Source organism: Pristiophorus japonicus, chromosome 8 (genome assembly GCF_044704955.1).
Source record: "Pristiophorus japonicus isolate sPriJap1 chromosome 8, sPriJap1.hap1, whole genome shotgun sequence".
Lineage (NCBI taxonomy): Eukaryota > Metazoa > Chordata > Chondrichthyes > Pristiophoridae > Pristiophorus > Pristiophorus japonicus.
This window is the reverse complement of record NC_091984.1, coordinates 6433570-6453685: the sequence shown is the minus strand read 5'-3', so window position 1 is coordinate 6453685 and position 20116 is coordinate 6433570. Positions and strand designations below refer to the sequence as shown.

Below are 20116 nucleotides of genomic sequence, written 5' to 3'. Positions count from 1 at the left end.
ACATTTCTCAGGGATGATAATAAAGCTGTGCACGCTCCAGTGCACTGCACTGTGCGCGGACAAGTAGACAACGGGGTAATTATATCGCACTAAAAATAGCTTCACGCCACTGAAATATTTACAGACATGAATTATTAAACTGCTCAAGGTTTGGAAACAACTGCAAGAATCTCACCTCATCCTCCCTGGGAGAGATTCCCCATCACTGGGAGAAATTCCCCAACACTGGGAGAGATTCCCCATCACTGGGAGAGATTCCCCTCACTGGGAGAGATAGTGAGATTCCCCGTCGCTGGGAGAGATTCCCGTCACTGGGTGAGATTCCCCGTCACTGGGAGAGATTTCCCGTCACTGGGAGAGATTCCCCGTCACTGGGAATGTTTTCCCAATTACCCTCAATCTGTGCCCTCTGGTTACCGACCCTCCTGCCACTGGGCACAGTTTCTCCTTATTGTCTCTATCACTACCCGCCATGATTTTGACCAACTCTATTAAATCTGCCCTGAACCTTCTCTGCTCTGAGGGGAACAATCCCAGCTTCTCCGGTCTCTCCCTGTAACGGAAGCCCCCCATCCCTGGGATCAGGAACGAGCCCCAGACTGTTCAGCCTTTCCCCAGAGTTAGAACCTCTCAGTTCTGGAATCTTCCTCGTCAATCTGTTTGAGCAAAATATAATGGGCTGTAAAGAGACAAGGGAGCTGACATTGGGACAGATTTCTGACATGTCGACATCCTGGACCTTTTCCTTGTTTCGATTTCCCAAAGTTCATGTTCAGTGTGAGAAACTCCAACCTGTGACCTCCAGAGATGGGACAATGAGCCTCAGCTGTGTGTTTGAGTTAGAGAGAGAGAAAGGACGGGAGTTTTGTGGGCGCAATGATTGAGGGGAATTTGTCTTTTTATCATCTGTTGGTAAAACAATCCCTTATTTGTGCTCAGGCCATAACCCTGGGCTCTGTGTGTCAGACCCTTGCCCAGCCTCGGGGCCTAATGATGCTTCACCTCAGGCTGGTTTGTGAGGGAGCAGTCGGAAGAGGCAGGGCTCCCTCAGGGTCACTTCAGGTCATCCACCTTCCGCGGTGAAGCAACGATGGACACAGCGATAGAATTTCAGTTATGTGGATAAGAACCAAAGGCAACATAAGAAAAAACTTTTTTACACAGCGAGTGTTTAGGATCTGGATTGCACGGCCTGAAAGGATGGTGGAGACAGACTCAATCACAGCTTTCAAAAGGGAACTGGACAAATACCCGAAAGGAAAACGTTTGCAGGGCTTCGGGGAAAAGGCGGGGGAGTGGGACTAGCTGAAGTGCTTGATGGGCCGAATGGCCTTCCGTGCTGTAACCGTTTTCTGATTCGGTGATTCTGGCCTCTTGCGCATCTCTGATTTTAACCGCTTCACCATTCAGCTCCCGAGGTCCTAAGCTCTGGAATTCCCTCCCTAAAACTCTCCACTTCTCTTTCCTCTTTTAAGATGCTCCCTAAAACTTATTTCTTTGATCAAGCTTTTGGTCACCTGTCCTAATATCTCCTTATGTGGCTCGCTGTGTCTGATTTACACTCCTGTGTAGCGCCTTGGGAGGATTTACTACATTAAAGGCGCTATATAAATGCCAGTTATTGTTGTTGAAGCAGTAATGAAACATCACCATGCAGCCCAGGGAGAGAGACACACAGCAGGCTCCTGCTGTGTGTGGCTGCATCAACGCGGGAAGGGAAGATATTTCAATATAGGGATCATATATTACAGAAACTACTCCTGTGACACTGGAGTGTAAATGGAGCATCTTATGAATCATTGTTACTTCTACAAATCCACTCAGCCCTTGACATTTATTTCCGGGCTTTAAGTGTTGCTGTCGGGGATTAACACTGTGTGGTGTGACTAAGGGCTTGGTGTTATCACTAACTAAAGCCCTCGCTATCAGCACGGTTCAGTCCCTGGTTAATGATGTGAATCAGTGTATTATTGAGTACAGATGTTAGTGGCTCCATAAAGTACACCCCGCAGGCTGCTGTCACTTCCCATCACCCAGTAATCAGGCCCTTTGTTGGGGTTAATTGTCGAGCAGAGTTGCTCAGTTAGGAGGGGAATGATTGGGCCAAGAATACAATGAGCAGCATTTAGTGGGCCAGTGCTGAGCTGAAAGGTTCTCCAGGAATGGCGACAGGACAGAGGCAGCGAGATGATAAAAGGGGTCAGAGATTCACCCCGATACTTGATACTGTCTGAGGGTTAAAGAGACAATTAATCAGCTCCAAACCCCGAGACTTTTACACCAACTCATTGACAAACCCCAACAGCACATGGACATCCTGCTCATTATTGTGACGGATCGCTGACTTTTATCATCAACTCCACTATTTTGAGTGATGGCTTGTTTACATAAGAAATAGGAGCTGGAGTACGCCATTCGGCCCCTTGAGCCTGCTCCGCCATTCAATAAGTTCATAGCTCATCATCTACCTCAACTCCAGTATCCCCATATCCCTTAATTCCCTTAGTCTACAAAGATCTATCAATGGCTTTAATATACTCAATGACTGAGCCTGCACAGCTCTCTGGGGTAGAGAATTCCAAATATTCACAACCCTTTGAATGAAGACATTTCTCCTCATCTCAGTCCTAAATGGCTGACCCCTTATTCTGAGACTGTGACCCCTGGTTCTAGACTCCGCAGCCAGGGGAAACATCCTTCCTGCATCTTTCTGTAAACACCTGGAAGAATTTAGTACGTTTGAATGAGATCACCTCTCAGTCTTCTAAACTCTATGGAATAGGCGTAGACTCCTCAATCTCTCCTCATAGGACATTCACCTCATCCCAGGAATCAGTCATCAATAATGTGGGTCAGTAAGAGGTCCAACTCCCCATGGCCCACAGTGGTTCAGGGAGAAGGTCCATCTCCTCATGGCCCACAGCTCAGGGAGCAGGTCCATCTCCCCACAGCCCAAAGATCCATTCTCCCACGGCAAAGAAAAAGGTTTTAAGGTTTTAAGGAGTGTCTTAAAGGAGAGAGAGGCAGAGAGGTTTTGGGATGGAATTTCAGAGCTTGGGGCCTGGTAGCTGAGGACATAATAATCCGTGGGATATTAGATGAAACTGATTCGCTCCCAATCTCGCGGGTGATCATTAACGGATCGGATCCTGTGATTCCCAGATTCGCACTGCCTGCTGTCAGTGTCGATTTCAGAGCCAACTGCCTTGCCCAACACTGCCAGCATGCACAGCAACATTAGCAGATGGATCTGACATGTCAGCAGCCTGTGAGATAAATGCTGGGCGAGCTCCCCTGTTAGTGACGCTCCAGGATATCTTCCCTCGTGTGCTGGAGCCGCCCTGACATTTATCCGCATTGTTTGGTTTCTGGGACTCTGTCTGTGATGGGGAAATATTAACAAAACTGTCCGTGGAATGGTGACGTTTCTGCCTCCATTCTCCTTCACACAAATCGGTGAAGCAGACGGCAGCTCATGGGGACAAGGCAGAGGGAGCGGGGCTGACAGCACAGGATTCCGGAGCTGCTGTCGACAGGCGGTGGGAATTAATGAGGGAACAGAAGTCGGTGATTGAACACACTGCACAACGCTGCTCCCAACAACCCATCACACACAGGGTATAGTCACACGGCGAGAACACGCAACACAATCAGCAACTTTAATCCCCATTCATCACTCCAGCATCGCCAGTCTCCCCTTCACCAGACGCTGACCCTACACTCTCACCTCCCAGTCAGAAGGTCGAAGGTTCGAGTCACACCGACAGAGATTTGAGCACATAATCTAGGCCGACACTCCTAGTTCAAGAACCGACCCCCACCTTCTCCGGGCAACTGGGGACCGGCAATAAATACCAGCCATACCAGCAATGCCCACATCCCCAGAATGAATTTAATAATGGAACGGCGGTTTTAAGTTAACATCTTCCCAGGGAGCTCGCTGGGATTCAATGCTTTTGAATTTAATTATAAAGAATGTGAGCCGGCAGAAATGAATGTTTGCTCAAGTTAATGGAATCCAGACCTCTGCACCTGGTGTTTGTGTCTAAACATTTCAGCAATGAGAAGCCCAGAGGGAGGTTTCAGAGAACGGAAACCAGACTGGGGAAAGAATGAGAATCTCCAGCAAACCTTCAACAGGCAGTGGTGTAATCCCACATTACTGACAGGCCTGTGCCGATCGGTCCTTATAGACCACAGCCATCGTTCATTAAACACTGAGCTTCCAATTGTAAACCGTCCGTCCCCAATGGGTGACCTCCTGCTAATGGAAGGTCGCCAATAAAGGGCCTTTTCCCCAAACTAATTTCCCCAGTGCCCCAGCCTCACGGGGAAACAGGGCTGTGAGCAGGTGTTCAGGGAACCCACCGACTGTCTGACAAACCAGATTTAAATACACACTGTAATCCCAGGCTCATTTCAGCTCCGTCATTGAGCAGGTTACTGTGAGGGGGAATCAAATTGGAGCTCGCAGCAAGAATTAAACTCCACCCTCAAAATACACCGGATTTCTGGTGACTGAGCCCACGCAATGTGAGAGGGAGAGGAAGAGAGGAAAGACTGAATTCTGTGACAGTGCAGCACTCCCTCAATACTGCCCCTCCGACAGTGGTGCAGCAGGGAGGGATTCAAATTCCTGGGGCATTGGAACCGGTTCTGGGGGAGGTGGGACCAGTACAAACCAGACGGTCTGCACCTCGGCAGGACTGGAACCAATGTCCTCGGGGGAGTGTTTGCTAGTGCTGCTGGGGAGGATTTAAACTAATATAGCAAGAGGTTGGGAACCAATGCAGGGAGACAGAGGGAAACAAAAAGGAGGCAAAAGCAAAAGACAGAGAGGAGATGAGGAAAAGTGGAGGGCAGAGAAACCCAAGGCAAAGAACAAAAAAGGTCACTGTACAGCAAAATTTTAAAAGGACAAAGGGTGTTAAAAAAACAAGCCTGAAGGCTTTGTGTCTTAATGCAAGGAGTATTCGCAATAAGGTGGATGAATTAACTGTGCAAATAGATGTTAACAAATATGATGTGATTGGGATTACGGAGACGTGGCTCCAGGATGATCAGAGCTGGGAAGTCAACATCCATGGGTATTCAACATCAGGAAGGATAGAATAAAAGGAAAAGGAGGTGGGGTAGCATTGCTGGTTAAAGAGGAGATTAATGCAATAGTTAGGAAAGACATTAGCTTGGATGATGTGGAATCTATATGGGTAGAGCTGCAGAACACCAAAGGGCAAAAAACGTTAGTGGAAGTTGTGTACAGACCTCCAAACTGTAGTAGTGATGTTGGGGAGGGCATCAAACAGGAAATTAGGGGTGCATGCAATAAAGGTGCAGCAGTTATAATGGGTGACTTTAATATGCACATAGATTGGGCTAGCCAAACTGGAAGCAATACGGTGGAGGAAGATTTCCTGGAGTGCATAAGGGATGGTTTTCTAGACCAATATGTCGAGGAACCAACTAGGGGGGAGGCCATCTTAGACTGGGTGTTGTGTAATGAGAGAGGATTAATTAGCAATCTCATTGTGCGAGGCCCCTTGGGGAAGAGTGACCATAATATGGTGGAATTCTGCATTAGGATGGAGAATGAAACAGTTAATTCAGAGACCATGGTCCAGAAATTAAAGAAGGGTAACTTTGAAGGTATGAGGCGTGAATTGGCTAGGATAGATTGGCGAATGATACTTAAGGGGTTGACCGTGAATGGGCAATGGCAGACATTTAGAGACCGCATGGATGAACTACAACAATTGTACATTCCTGTCTGGCGTAAAAATAAAAAAGGGAAGGTGGCTCAACCGTGGCTATCAAGGGAAATCAGGGATAGGATTAAAGCCAAGGAAGTGGCATACAAATTGGCCAGAAATAGCAGCGAACCCGGGGACTGGGAGAAATTTAGAACTCAGCAGAGGAGGACAAAGGGTTTGATGAGGGCAGGGAAAATGGAGTACGAGAAGAAGCTTGCAGGGAGCATTAAGGCGGATTGCAAAAGTTTCTACAGATATGTAAAGAGAAAAAGGTTAGTAAAGACAAACGTAGGTCCCTTGCATTCAGAATCAGGGGAAGTCATAACGGGGAATAAAGAAATGGCAGACCAATTGAACAAGTACTTTGGTTCGGTATTCACTAAGGAGGACACAAACAACCTTCCGGATATAAAAGGGGTCAGTGGGTCTAGTAAGGAGGAGGAAATGAGGGAAATCTTTATTAGTCGGGAAATTGTGTTGGGGAAATTGATGGGATTGAAGGCCGATAAATCCCCAGGGCCTGATGGACTGCATCCCAGAGTACTTAAGGAGGTGGCCTTGGAAATAGCGGGTGCATTGACAGTCATTTTCCAACATTCCATTGACTCTGGATCAGTTCCTATGGAGTGGAGGGTAGCCAATGTAACCCCACTTTTTAAAAAAGGAGGGAGAGAGAAAACAGGGAATTGTAGACCGGTCAGCCTGACCTCAGTAGTGGGTAAAATGATGGTATCAATTATTAAGGATGTCATAGCAGCGCATTTGGAAAAAGGTGACATGATAGGTCCAAGTCAGCATGGATTTGTGAAAGGGGAATCATGCTTGACAAATCTTCTGGAATTTTTTGAGGATGTTTCCAGTAAAGTGGACAAGGGAGAACCAGTTGATGTGGTATATTTGGACTTTCAGAAGGCTTTCGACAAGGTCCCACACAAGAGATTAATGTGCAAAGTTAAAGCACATGGGATTGGGGGTAGTGTACTGACGTGGATTGAGAACTGGTTGTCAGACAGGAAGCAAAGAGTAGGAGTAAATGGGTACTTTTCAGAATGGCAGGCAGTGACTAGTGGGGTACCGCAAGGTTCTGTGCTGAGGCCCCAGCTGTTTACATTGTACATTAATGATTTAGACGGGGGGTTTAAATGTAGTATCTCCAAATTTGCGGATGACACTAAGTTGGGTGGCAGTGTGAGCTGCGAGGAGGATGCTATGAGGCTGCAGAGTGACTTGGATAGGTTAGATGAGTGGGCAAATGCATGGCAGATGAAGTATAATGTGGATAAATGTGAGGTTATCCACTTTGGAGGTAAAAACAGAGAGACAGACTATTATCTGAATGGTGACAGATTAGGAAAAGGGGAGGTGCAACGAGAGCTGGGTGTCATGGTACATCAGTCATTGAAGGTTGGCATGCAGGTACAGCAGGCGGTTAAGAAAGCAAATGGCATGTTGGCCTTCATAGCGAGGGGATTTGAGTACAGGGGCAGGGAGGTGTTACTACAGTTGTACAGGGCTTTGGTGAGGCCACACCTGGAGTATTGTGTACAGTTTTGGTCTCCTAACTTGAGGAAGGACATTCTTGCTATTGAGGGAGTGCAGCGAAGATTCACCAGACTGATTCCTGGGATGGTGGGACTGACCTATCAAGAAAGACTGGATCAACTGGGCTTGTATTCACTGGAGTTCAGAAGAATGAGAGGGGACCTCATAGAAATGTTAAAAATTCTGACGGGTTTAGACAGATTAGATGCAGAAAGAATGTTCCCAATGTTGGGGAAGTCCAGAACCAGGGGTCACAGTCTAAGGATAAGGGGTAAGCCATTTAGGACCGAGATGAGGAGAAACTTCTTCACCCAGAGAGTGGTGAACCTGTGGAATTCTCTACCACAGAAAGTAGTTGAGGCCAATTCACTAAATATATTCAAAAGGGAGTTAGATGAAGTCCTTACTACTTGGGGGATCAAGGGGTATGGCGAGAAAGCAGAAAGGGGGTACTGAAGTTGCATGTTCAGCCATGAACTCATTGAATGGTGGTGCAGGCTAGAAGGGCTGAATGGCCTACTCCTGCACCTATTTTCTATGTTTCTATGTTTCTCCGACAGTGCAGCACTCCCTCAGTACTGCCCTCCGACAGTGCAGCACTCCCTCAGTACTGCCCCTCCAACAGTGTAACGCTCCCTCGGTACTGCCCCAGATGCTGCTCCCTCAGTTCTGTGCCTCCGACATTGTCGTGCTCCCTCAGTACTGCCCCTCCAACAGTGCAGCGCTCCCTCAGAACTGCACTGGGAGTGTCGGCCTGGATTATGTGCTTTAGTCTCTGGAGTGGTACTTGAACTCTCGACCTTGCTTGTCTGCCTCTATCTGTGGTTATAATTAAATTTGCGCATGGGCAATACAGAGAACGGGAAACAGAGAATAACAGGAGACGGAACCGAGACTCCTCATCATTCAAACTACTCGATAGAAAAATCCATCCGTTGGTGACAGGGTCAGGGGTCAGTGAACCATCGTCACAACAACAGTAAATCATTCTTCAAACATTCTCCTGTCTAAGCTGCTAAAGTGAGCAGAACATTGTCAGAGAGAGCAGCGCAGTGAGGGAGCTCTGATCCAGGAATAAAGAGACTGGGAAAGTTTAATTTGCAGCCGGTTTACTGGGGACAGTGGGCAGTGAGTGAGATATTGGTCAGGGACAGGATTCATGGGGATAAAGTCTATAGCCTCAGGTTTAATCCATTTACTGTCGCCTCTCCCGGGCCCTCAATTTCCCGTCTTAGTCCCAGACCCAATAGAACAGAATGCGATATTACAGATCGAATGTTTGGCTCGTTCAGACTGAAATCCCGTCTGCTGTTCCAACCTGCTTAAAATAAACAGAGGAAATATCACAGAATTCACAGCACAGAAGGAGGCCATTCGGCCCATCGTGCCTGTGCCGGCTCTTTGAAGAGCTATTTGAATCTTCTGAAACTGAACTCCCTTAAAACAGGGAACAATATATTGAAAAGGATAAATGTGCAGGGCTGTGGGGAAAGAGCAGGGAGTGGGACTAATTGGATCGCTCTTTCACAGAACCGACACAGGCACAATGGGCTGAATGGCTTCCTGCTGTGCTGTGAGATTATGAGAACAGCTGGCGGGGGAACAGATACAGATGTTAACCATCCCGAGAGGATCAGACACAATCCCCAGGCACCAGTTTAGAATCAGTTCACACTTAGCTTGCACAAGTTACCCAGAAACTCCACGTTAACATTCACCTGCTGTCACGACTCGCTGGGATTTCCATAATTGGTGCTCGGATTCAGAAATAATTGGCTGTCAGACTTTTAGCCGAGCTAGGCCCAGACTGTGTTTCTACAGAAGTCGTGATGATCCTCCCTTTAATTCGACAGTTCGAGTGAACCTCACAACACATGTAGTGAATTCGCTGAGACAAGGATTTCCGTTTAATCACATTCTCCTTCAAATCCATTGAGATTGACTGAATTTAAAGGGAGCAGGGCTATGGGGAAAGTGCAGGGAGTGGGACTAATTGGATCTCTCTTTCACAGAGCCGGCACAGGCACGATGGGCCGAATGGCCTCCTGTGCTGTCTGATTCTATCATGTTTTCTTCTCTGGAATACAAGCTTTACAGTAATTATTCAAAGGCTCTCTGGGCAGAGACTGTGAGTGATGTAAATAGTAACCAAGGCCACAGCTTAAGCTGGTCAACAGTCAGTGAGCGTCATAGAAACATAGAAAATAGGTGCAGGAGTAGGCCATTCGGCCCTTCGAGCCTGCACCCCCATTCAATGAGTTCATGGCTGAACATACAACTTCAGTACCCCATTCCTGCTTTCTTGCCATACCCCTTGATCCCCCTAGTAGTAACATCTAACTCCTTTTTGAATATATTTAGTCATGTCCTGGGCACCCTGAAATATTGATCATGTGGCTGGTGGTCAATTGGAACTTTCAGGACTGAGATCGACAGATTATTGTTGGTACGGGTATCGAGGGATTTGGAGCCAAGACTGGTAAGTGGGGTTGAGGTACAGATCATCCCTGATCTGATTAAATAGTAGAACAGGCAAGTGGGGCTGAATGGCCTCCTCCTGTCTCTGTGTCCCTATGAATGATGGGACAGGCTGGGGGGGCTAAATGGCCTCCTTGTGTCGCTGTGTGAGCTAAACCCAGGCTCAAGGGGCTGAATGGGCTCCTCCTGTCCCTGTGTGAGCTATAACCAGGCTCGAGGGGCTGAATGGCCTCCTCCTGTCCCTGTGTGAGCTATAACCAGGCTTGAGGGGCTGAATGGCTCCCCCTGTCCCTGTGTGAGCTAAACCCAGGCTCAAGGGGCTGAATGGGCTCCTCCTGTCCCTGTATGAGCTATGACCAGGCTCGAGGGGCTGAATGGCCTCCCCCTGTCCCTGTCAGATATAACCAGGCTTGAGGGGCTGAATGGCCTCCTCCTGTCCCTGTGTGAGCTATAACCAGGCTCGAGGAGCTGAACGGCCTCCTCCTGTCCCTGTGTGAGCTGTAACCTGGCTCGAGGGGCTGAATGACCCTCCCCTGTCCCTGTGTGAACCATAACCAGGCTCGAGTGGCTGAATGTCCTCCTCCTGTCCCTGTGTGAGCTATAACCAGGCTGGTCTCATTCCCCGACATGCTGCTGGTGAGAGACTTGGGTAAAATGAGTGATATTGGGGGACATGGAACAGAGGCTGTGAGTCAGACTCTGTGAAGCCGCAGCCTTTTATATAAATATTGCGCATTGCCTGAATCTGACTGTTTTATATGTGGACTTCTATTTACTCTGTGCAGCCACCAGAGGGCTCATCCACTGCAGTCCCAAGGGATCCAATAATCCCTTGGGAGCACAGGTACTTAAGGAGGCTTCACAGGCTGGAGAAGCACTCAGGAGACCTGCAATAAAAGACTAAGGTCACACTACACTTTGAGCTCACAGTATTCAGTCTGACTCTTTCTCCATACACAACAACTGGCGACGAGATACAGATAGCGAACCCAAAGATGCAGAGAACAGTGGGCACCTGGAGAAATTCTCGGAGGGAGATGATTGAGAAACTTTTGTGGAGCGACTCGACCAATAATTCATGGCCAACGAGCTAGATGGGGAAGAGAGTGCTGCCAAATGAAGGGCGATCCTCCTCACCGTCTGTAGGGCATCAACGTATGGCCTCTTGAAGAATCTGCTCACTCCACCGAAACCCACGGAGAAATCGTATGACGATTTGTGCACACTGGTCCAAGAGCATTTGAACCCGAAGGAAAGCGTACTGATGGCGAGGTACCAGTTCTACACAAAGTGGTGAGTTATGTCGCCGAGCTGAGACGCCTTGCAGGACATTGCGAATTTGAAGGACATTTGGAGCACATGCTCAGAGACTTTGTCATATTTGGCATTGGCCATGAAACTATACCTCGCAAGCTTTTGACCGTAGAGACCCCAACCTAAGTAAAGCCATAGTGTTAGCCCAGGAGTTCATTGCCACCAGTGACAATACGAAGCAAATCTCTCAACACACAAGTGCTGCTACAAGTACTGTGAAAAAAATGATGTTGTTTTTGAATCGTAACGTACAGGGCAGATCACACATATCTGCAGCTACATGTCCGCAGATGTCTCAGAGTCCACCATCAAGGGTGACGAATGCAAAGCTTTTAACACCTTGTTGGTGCTCCATGGGTGATCATTGTTTCCATTCATGTCGATACAAAGAGTATGAATGCAAGGGCTGTGGAACAATAGGACACCTCCAACGAGTGTGCAGGCGAGCTGCAAAGCCTGTTAAACCTGTAAACCACCATGTTGCAGAGGAGCACAGATCCACGGAGGATAATGATGAACCAGAGCCTCAGATCGAGGAGGCAGAGGTACTTGGGGTGCACACATTCACCACGAATTTTCCCCCGATAATGCTGAATGTTGAACTAAATGGAGTCCCGGTGTCAATGGAGCTGGACACGGGCGCGAGCCAGTCCATCATGGGCAAAAAGACTTGCGAAAGGTTGTAGTGCAACAAGGCCTCAAGGTTAGTCTTAACTCGAGTTCGCATGAAACTAAGAACTTACACGAAAGAACTGATTCCTGTCATCAGCAGTGCTACTGTAAAGGTCTTCTACGATGGAGCGGTACACAAGCTTTCACGATGGGTGGTACCAGGCGATGGTCCCACGCTGCTCGGTAGGAGCTGGCTAGTAAAGATACGCTGGAACTGGGATGACGTCTGAGCGCTATCGCCCGCTGACGACACTTCGTGTGCCCAGGTCTTAAACAAATTTGTTTCGCTGATCGCACCAGGCATTGGGAAATTCCAAGGAGCAAAAGTGCAGATCCATCTAATTCCGGGGGCACGACCCATCCATCACAAGGCGAGAGCAGTACCGTACATGATGAGAGAAAGTGTAGAGATTGAGCTAGACCGGCTGCAAAGAGAGGGCATCATTTTCCCGATCGAGTTCAACGAATGGGCCAGTCCTGTCGTCCCAGTCCTCAAGGGAGATGGCACTCTCAGAATCTGTGGTGATTATAAAGTAACTATCAATCATTTCTCCCTGCAGGACCAATACCCACTATCAAAGGCCGACGACCTCTTTGCAACGCTGGCAGGAGAAAAAACGTTCACTCAGCTGGATCTGACTTCAGCCTACATGACACAGGAACTGGGGAAATCATCGAAGGCCCTCACCTACATCAATACGCACAAAAGTCTTTTTGTTTATAACAGATGCCCGTTTGGAATCCGGTCGGCGGCGGCGATATTCTAGAGAAACATGGAAAGCTTAGTGAAGTCGGTCCCACACACCGTGGTCTTCCAGGATGACATCTTGGCCACAGTTCAAACACAGTTGAGCATCTGCAGATCCTGGAGGAGGTTATTAGTCGACTCAACCACGTGGAGCTCAGGTTAAAATGCCTGAAGTGGAGTTCCTGGGAAGGAGGATTGAGGCGGACGGCATCAGGCCCACCAACGCGAAGACGGAGGCAATCGAGAACACACCGAGGCCACAGAACGTGACGGAGCTGCGATCGTTTCTGGGACTCTTGAACTACTTTGCTAACTTCTTACCGGGTCTCAGCACACTGCTAGAACCACTATATGTCTTACTGCAAAAAGGGGCAAATGGGTTTGGGGCAAAAGCCAAGAAAATGTCTTTGTAAAAGCGAGAAAATTGTTATGCTCAAACAAATTGCTTGTGTTGTATGATCCATGTAAGCTTTTGGTACTAGCATGTGATGCATCGTCATATGGTGTCGGGTGTGTATTGCAACAAGCTAATGATTTTGGGAAACTGCAACCAGTTGCTTATGCATCCAGGAGTCTGTCTAAGGCCAAGAGAGACTACAATATGATTGAAAAAGAAGCGTTAGCGTGTGTCTATGGGGTAAAGAAAATGCATCAATACCTGTTTGGGCTAAAATTCGAATTGGAAACTGACCATAAGCCACTTATATCCCTGTTTTCCGAGACTAAAGGGATAATTACCAACGCATTGGCCCATATCCAGAGGTGAGCGCTCATGTTGTCTGCATACAACTACACCATCCGCCACAGGCCAGGCACAGAAAACTGCGCCGATGCTGTCAGTCGGCTGCCATTGCCCACCACGAGGATGGAAATGGCGCAGCCCGCAGTCTAGCCATGGTTATGGAAGCATTTGAGAGTGAGCAATCACCCGTCACTGCCCAGCAGATCAAAACATGGACAAGCCAGGTCCCCTTATTATCTCCAGTCAAAAGCTGTGTGCTTCACGGGAGCTGGTCCAGTGTCCCAGTGGAAATGCAGGAAGAGATAAAGCCATTCCAGTGGCGCAAAGATGAAATGTCTACACAGGCAGACTGCCTTCTGTGGGGCAATCGAGTAGTGGTCCCCAAGAAGGGCAGAGACACCTTCATCAATGACCTCCACAGTTCCCACCCAGGCATCGTAATGATGAAAGCTATAGCCAGATCCCATGTGTGGTGGCCCGGTATCGATGTGACTTAGAGTCCTGCGTTCACAGATGTAATGCATGCTCGCAGTTAAGCAATGTACCCAGGGAGGCGCTGCTAAGTTTATGGTCTTGGCCCTCCAAACCGTGGTCTAGGGTACACGTCGACTATGCAGGCCCGTTCTTGGGTAAATTGATCCAAGTGGATTGAATGTGTGATAATGTCGGCTAGCACGTCCGCTGCCACTACTGAAAGCCTGTGGGCCATATTTGCCACACACGGCCTACCCGATGTCCTTGTGAGCGACAATGGGCCATGTTTTACCAGTGCTGAGTTCAAAGAATTCATGACCCTTAACGGGATCAAACATGTCACATCTGCCCCGTTTAAACCAGCGCCCAATGGTCAGGCAGAGAGAACAGTGCAAACCATCAAGCAAGGCTTGAAGAGGGTAACTGAAGGCTCACTCAGACTCGCCTGTCCCGAGTCCTGCTTAGCTACCGCACGAGACCCCACTCACTCACTGGGATCCCACCTGCCAAAATGCTCATGAAAAGAGCACTTAAGACAAGGTTCTCGTTAGTTCACCCTGATCTACATGAACAGGTAGAGAGCAGGCGGCTTCAAAAAAGTGAATACCATGATAGCGCAAATGTGTCTCGCGAGATTGAAATCAATGATCCTGTGTTTGTATTGAATTATGGACAAGGTCCCAAGTGGCTTCCCGGCACTGTCATGGCCAAAGAGGGGAGCAGGGTGTTTCGAACTTTCAAATGGACTCATTCACCGGAAACACTTGGACCAAATAAAACTCAGATTCACGGACTATCCTGAGCAACCCACCTTGGACCCTACCTTTTTTGATCCTCCAACATACACACCAGTGGCAACCGGCACCATGGTTGACCACGAAGCAGAACTCATCATCCACAGCAGGCCAGCAGGGCCCAACACACGAGGCAGCCCAGCAAGGCCAGCTGCACAGCAGCCCAGCGAAGGCCCAACAAATGATTCAACAACACCAGCTTTCACACCGAGACAATCAACCAGGGCAAGAAGGGCCCCAGATCGACTCACATTGTAAATAGTTACACTATTGACTTTGGGGGAGGGGAGTTTTATTATATATGTATACTAGTATTTAGTCTGTACAGCCACCAGAGGGCTCAACCCCTGGAGTCCCAAAGGATCCCATAGTCCCTTGGGAGAACAGGTATTTAAGAAGGCTTCACAGGTTGGAGAGGCATTCTGGAGACCTGCAATAAAAGACTACGGTCACACTACACTTTGAGCTCATAGTGTTCAGTCTGACTCTTTCTCCATACCCAACACTGCGCAGAGAAACTCGCCCATCACTGGATCTGTGATCCGTCTGATTGGACAGCTCAGAGCAACAGATCAAACAGCCAAGATTTAAACCCTGAACGCGGATTAAATAGGCCCTGTCCTCACGGGCTGGAGTCACATATAGGCCCAGACTGGGTAAAGAAGGCAGCTTTCCTTCCCTAAAGGACATCAGTGAACAAGTTGGGTTTTACCACAATCCGACAGCTTCATGGTCACTTTTACTGAACATAAGAACATAAGAACATAAGAATTAGGAACAGAAGTAGGCCATCTAGCTCCTCGGGCCTGTTCCGCCATTCAACAAGATCATGGCTGATCTGGCCGTGGACTCAGCTACACTTACCAGCCCACTCCCCATAACCCTTAATTCCCTTATTGGTTAAAAATCTATCTATCTGTGATTTGAATATATTCAATGAGCTAGCCTCAACTGCTTCCTTGGGCAGAGAATTCCACAGGTTCACAACCCTCTGGGAGAAGAAATTCCTCAACTCGGTTTTAAATTGGCTCCCCCGTATTTTGAGGCTGTGCCCCCTAGTTCTAGTCTCCCCGACCAGTGGAAACAACCTCTCTGCCTCTATCTTGTCTATCCCTTTCATTATTTTAAATGTTTCTATAAGATCACCCCTCATCCTTCTGAATTACAATGAGTAAAGACCCAATCTACTCAATCTATCATCATAAAGTAACCCCCTCATCTCCGGAATCAGCCTAATGAATCATCTCTGTATCCCATCCAAAGCTAGTATATCCTTCCTTAAGTAAGGTGACCAAAACTGCATGCAGTACTCCAGGTGCGGCCTCACCAATACCCTATACAGTTGCAGAAGGACCTCCCTGCTTTTGTACTCCATCCCTCTCGCAATGAAGGCCAACATTCCATTCACCTTCCTGATTACCTGCTGCACCTGCAAACTAACTTTTTGGGATTCATGCACAAGGACCCCCAGATCCCTCTGCACCGCAGCATGTTTAATTTCTCCCTATTCAAATAATAATCCCTTTAGTTGCTTTGTTTTTCCAAGGTGGATGACCTCACATTTTCCGACATTGTATTCCATCTGCCAAACCTTAGCCCATTCGCTTAACCTATCTAAATCTCTTTGCAGCTTCTCTGTGTCATCTACACAACCCGCTTTCCCACTAATCTTTGTGTCATCTGCAAATTTTGTTATACTACACTCTGTCCCCTCTTCCAGGTCATCTATGTATATTGTAAACAGTTGTGGTCCCAGCATCGATCCCTGTGGCACACCACTAACCACCGATTTCCGTCCCGAAAACGACCCATTTATCCCGACTCTCTGCTTTCTGTTAGCCAGCCAATTCTCTATCCATGCTAATACATTTCCTCCGACTCCACGTACCTTTATCTTCTGCAGTAACCTTTTGTGTGGCACCTTATCGAATGCCTTTTGGAAATGCCCAGGTTTTATTTCAATTTTCCAAACTTCCCCATGGTGGGATTTGAACTCACGTTCTCTGGATTATTGATCCGGTAACAAAACCACTGCTCCAACATATCCCGGTACATCACATCGCTGCAATAACAACAACTGGCATTTATATAGCGCCTTTAACGTAGTAAAACGCCGCAAGGTGCTTCACAGGAGCGTGAATCAGACACAAACTGCCAACTAGCCACAGAAGGAGATATTAGGGCAGGCAACCAAAAGCTTGGTCAAGGGAGGTTTTAAGGAGGGTCTAAATGGAGGAGAGAGTTGGAATGCGGCGAGGTTTAGGGAGGGAATCCCAGACCTTCGGGCCTTGGCAGCTGAAGGCACAGCCACCAATGGTGGAGCAATTAAGATCTTGGAGGGTTGTAGGGCTGGAGCGGGTTACAGGGATTGGGAGGGGTGTAGGGTGGGAGGGAGTTGCAGAGATAGTGAGCGGTGTAGGGTGGGAGGGAGTTACAGAGATAGGGAGCGGTGTAGGGTGGGAGGAGGTTACAGGGATGGGGAGGGGTGTAGGGTGGGAGGGGGTTATAGAGATAGGGAGGTGTGTAGGGTGGGAGGATGTTACAGGGATAGGGAGGGGTGTAGGTTGGGAGGAGGTTACAGGGATAGGGAGGGGCGTAGGGTGGGAGGAGATTACAGAGATACGGAGGGCTGTAGGGTGGGAGGGGATTACAGAGATAGGGAGGGGTGTAGGGCTGGAGCGGGTTACAGGGATAGGGAGGGAATAGGGTTGGAGGGGGTTACAGGGATAGGGAGGGGTATAGGGTGGGAGGGGGTTACAGGGATAGGGAGGGGTGTAAGGCTGGAGGAGTTTACAGAGATAGGGAGGGGTGTAGGGTGGGAGGTGTTTACAGAGTTAGAGAGGGGTGTAGGGCAGGAGGGGGTTACAGAGATAGGGAGGGGAGTAGCGTGGGAGGGGGATTACAGGGATAGGAAGGGGTGCAGGGTTGGAGGAGTGGGGTGAGGCCATGGAGGGATTTGAACATGAGGATGTGAATTTTAAAATCTGCAGCTTCTGAGCAGGAGTTAGTGTATTTGCACCAAGGTTACAGCCACAGTCTGAATCCATTCTCACCCTGGAGTCTTTCCATCTCACTCACCCACTCACAGTGAATACAGAATCAGGGAACAGAAGTTCCGGAGATGGAGCAGATTGGGAAAGAAGGAGCGAGTACACGTGTCAAAAACTGCTCCATATTAAACTATGCAAACTATGGGATAAAGGCACATAAATTCAGCGCGTTTCTATCAGTGAAAGAAAAATGATTGCCACTTCACACAGCCCTTCATTGGCTGTGAAGCTTTGGGACGTCCTGAGGTGTGAGATTGACACAGTAACACCTAGTCTGGTCTCACTGGGTCCGGGCAGTGTTTCACACACACGCAGAGCAATATGCAACAGCTGGAAGGTTTACCTCAAAGACTCAAATTGTTTTTATAACAGATCACTAATTGAGCTGGAGAATAATTCCCTCCGATAAACTGCATGTTCTGCAAAAAATTATACATTTCAATTATTGCTGAAACAGACAGCTGATTATTAAACCAGGAGTTTTCCTTCGAACAGTGATGTCTGAACCAGTTATCCTGAGGAGACAATTAACTCATCGAGAGGATCACTAATATTTAGAACAGGCCTGAATTTACATCTCAATGACATATTCCCCACTGGGGATATGGGACAGGGCTCAGACACAATGGGATATATTCCCCACTGGGGATATGGGACAGGGCTCAGACACAATGGGACATATTCCCCACTGGGGATATGGGACAGGGCTCAGACACAGGGTCAGGGCTCCAGGGGTGTTTGTAAACATTCAACCTCTTTCTTCACATCTATTACCGTGTCTAATTTTACAAACACTGCCCTCCTTACAGTGTGACACTGGGAAGCAGTGAATTTTGGGGGTTAAGTGTCCTGACCTTTCCTGTTCAGTCCAGCGGTGTTACATCGCCTCACAGTTCCACTAAGTGCAACTTATCAGACTGTTATTCCATCCCCATATCTCCTCCTTCACCAAGTCCACCTACTTACACCTCAGTCACATCGTCCGTCCCTGCCCCTGCCTCAACTGCTGCTGAAACCCTCAACAATGCAATTCTCCAGTCTCTCCACATAACTGTCGTTCCACATCCCGGGTACCATTCTGGTAAATCCCCTCTGCACCCTCTCCAATGCCTTGACATCCTTCCTAAAGTGCGCTGCCCAGAATTGTACACAATACTCCAGCTGGGGCCTAACCAGTGATTCATAAAGGTTCACCATAACTCCCTTGCTTTTGTACTCGATGCCTCTGTTAATGAAGCAAATGTAGGAGTTTGGATGGAATTGACTTTGATAAAGGCCGTTCAGTGAGCGTCCATTCACATCACCACACACAACAGAGGCTGTCTCAGAAAGGCTTCTACTCACCAGTGAGCAGTACATCTCGGGGGTCTCTCCACACGTACTGTCGGCGGGATTCAAGCTGACCTTCAGGAACCTGGTGAGCAGGACAGCCTCGGGCTGGCAGGCCATGTAATCCCAACTCATCCCCTGGTCCCAGTGAAGCTGAGCCTTACACAGCTCATAGTGACCCCAGGACGGGAAGTGCTGCGCGGCGAGAGACAGGGCCGCCCAAAGGGCCTGAAGGGGCAACAAACCAGACAGATGCATTGCTCCAACTGCACCCCGCTCAGAGAGCGGCCATCTTGGTCCTTCTGGGGGTGATTCCAGGGGGTCTCCGCTCCGACTGTACCCCGCTCAGACAGGGACCATCTCGCTGCTTGCAGATGTTCCAGGTGTTGGGATTCCAGCTGTTTTCCCAGTGTTTGTGCTGATGTTATGGGTGTTAGAATTCCAGCTGTTTTCCCAGTGTCGGTGCAGGTGTTCCAGGTGTTGGGACTCCAGCTGTTTCCCCCAGCTGTTCACTGTGTCAGACAGATGCTCTGATTGGCTGATCAGTCAGTACTGGGACCCAATGAGATGACTGTCTCCTGACCAGAGTCTGTTTCCCATCGATCATCTCTTCCTTCTGGCATCAGTTCCCTGTTCGGGGAGAAATAAAATCAATGCATTTCAGAACAGGTGCTGCTCCTGCCCTTCGACCTTCGACCCACACCCTCCAACTCCGCTTCCCATTGGTTGCAGTGTTACACAGAAATAATTACCAGTTGGGAATCACATCAGACGATATGAGCTGCCTCGATGGCCCAAGTTAAGATCACAAATTATATAAATGCCCTCTGACAATGCGGCATTCTCTCAGTACTGTTCCTCCAACATTGCAGTGCTCCCGCAGTACTGCCCTTCCAATAGTGCTTCACTCCCTTAGTCCTGCCCCTCTGAAACTGCAGCGCTCCCTCATTACTGCCCCTCCGACAGTGCAGCACTCCCTCACTTCTGCCCCTCCGACAGTGCAGTACTGCCTGAGTACTGCCCCTCCGACAGTACGGCGCTCCTTCAGTTCTGCCCTTCCAACAGTGCAGCGCTCCCTTAGTACTGACCCTCCAACAATGCAGCACTCCCTCAGTACTACCCTTCCGACAGTGCAGTGCTCCCTCAGTATTGCCCCTCTGACAGTGCAGTGCTCCCTCAGTACTGCCCCTTCGACACTGCAGCACTCCCTCAGTACTATCCCT

General features: G+C 48.6%; 1 protein-coding gene across 1 annotated transcript in view; it reads right to left on the bottom strand.

Moving 5' to 3' along the window:
- LOC139268005 (netrin-G1-like) overlaps positions 1–19151 on the bottom strand; it is a 33145-nt gene extending 13994 nt beyond the window's left edge. Inside the window, exon 1 of the mRNA XM_070885970.1 lies at positions 18909–19151. Within this exon, the coding sequence (XP_070742071.1) occupies positions 18909–19151 (243 nt within the window). The remainder of the gene's footprint in view (positions 1–18908) is intronic.
- Between the last annotated feature and the right edge of the window lie 965 nt (positions 19152–20116).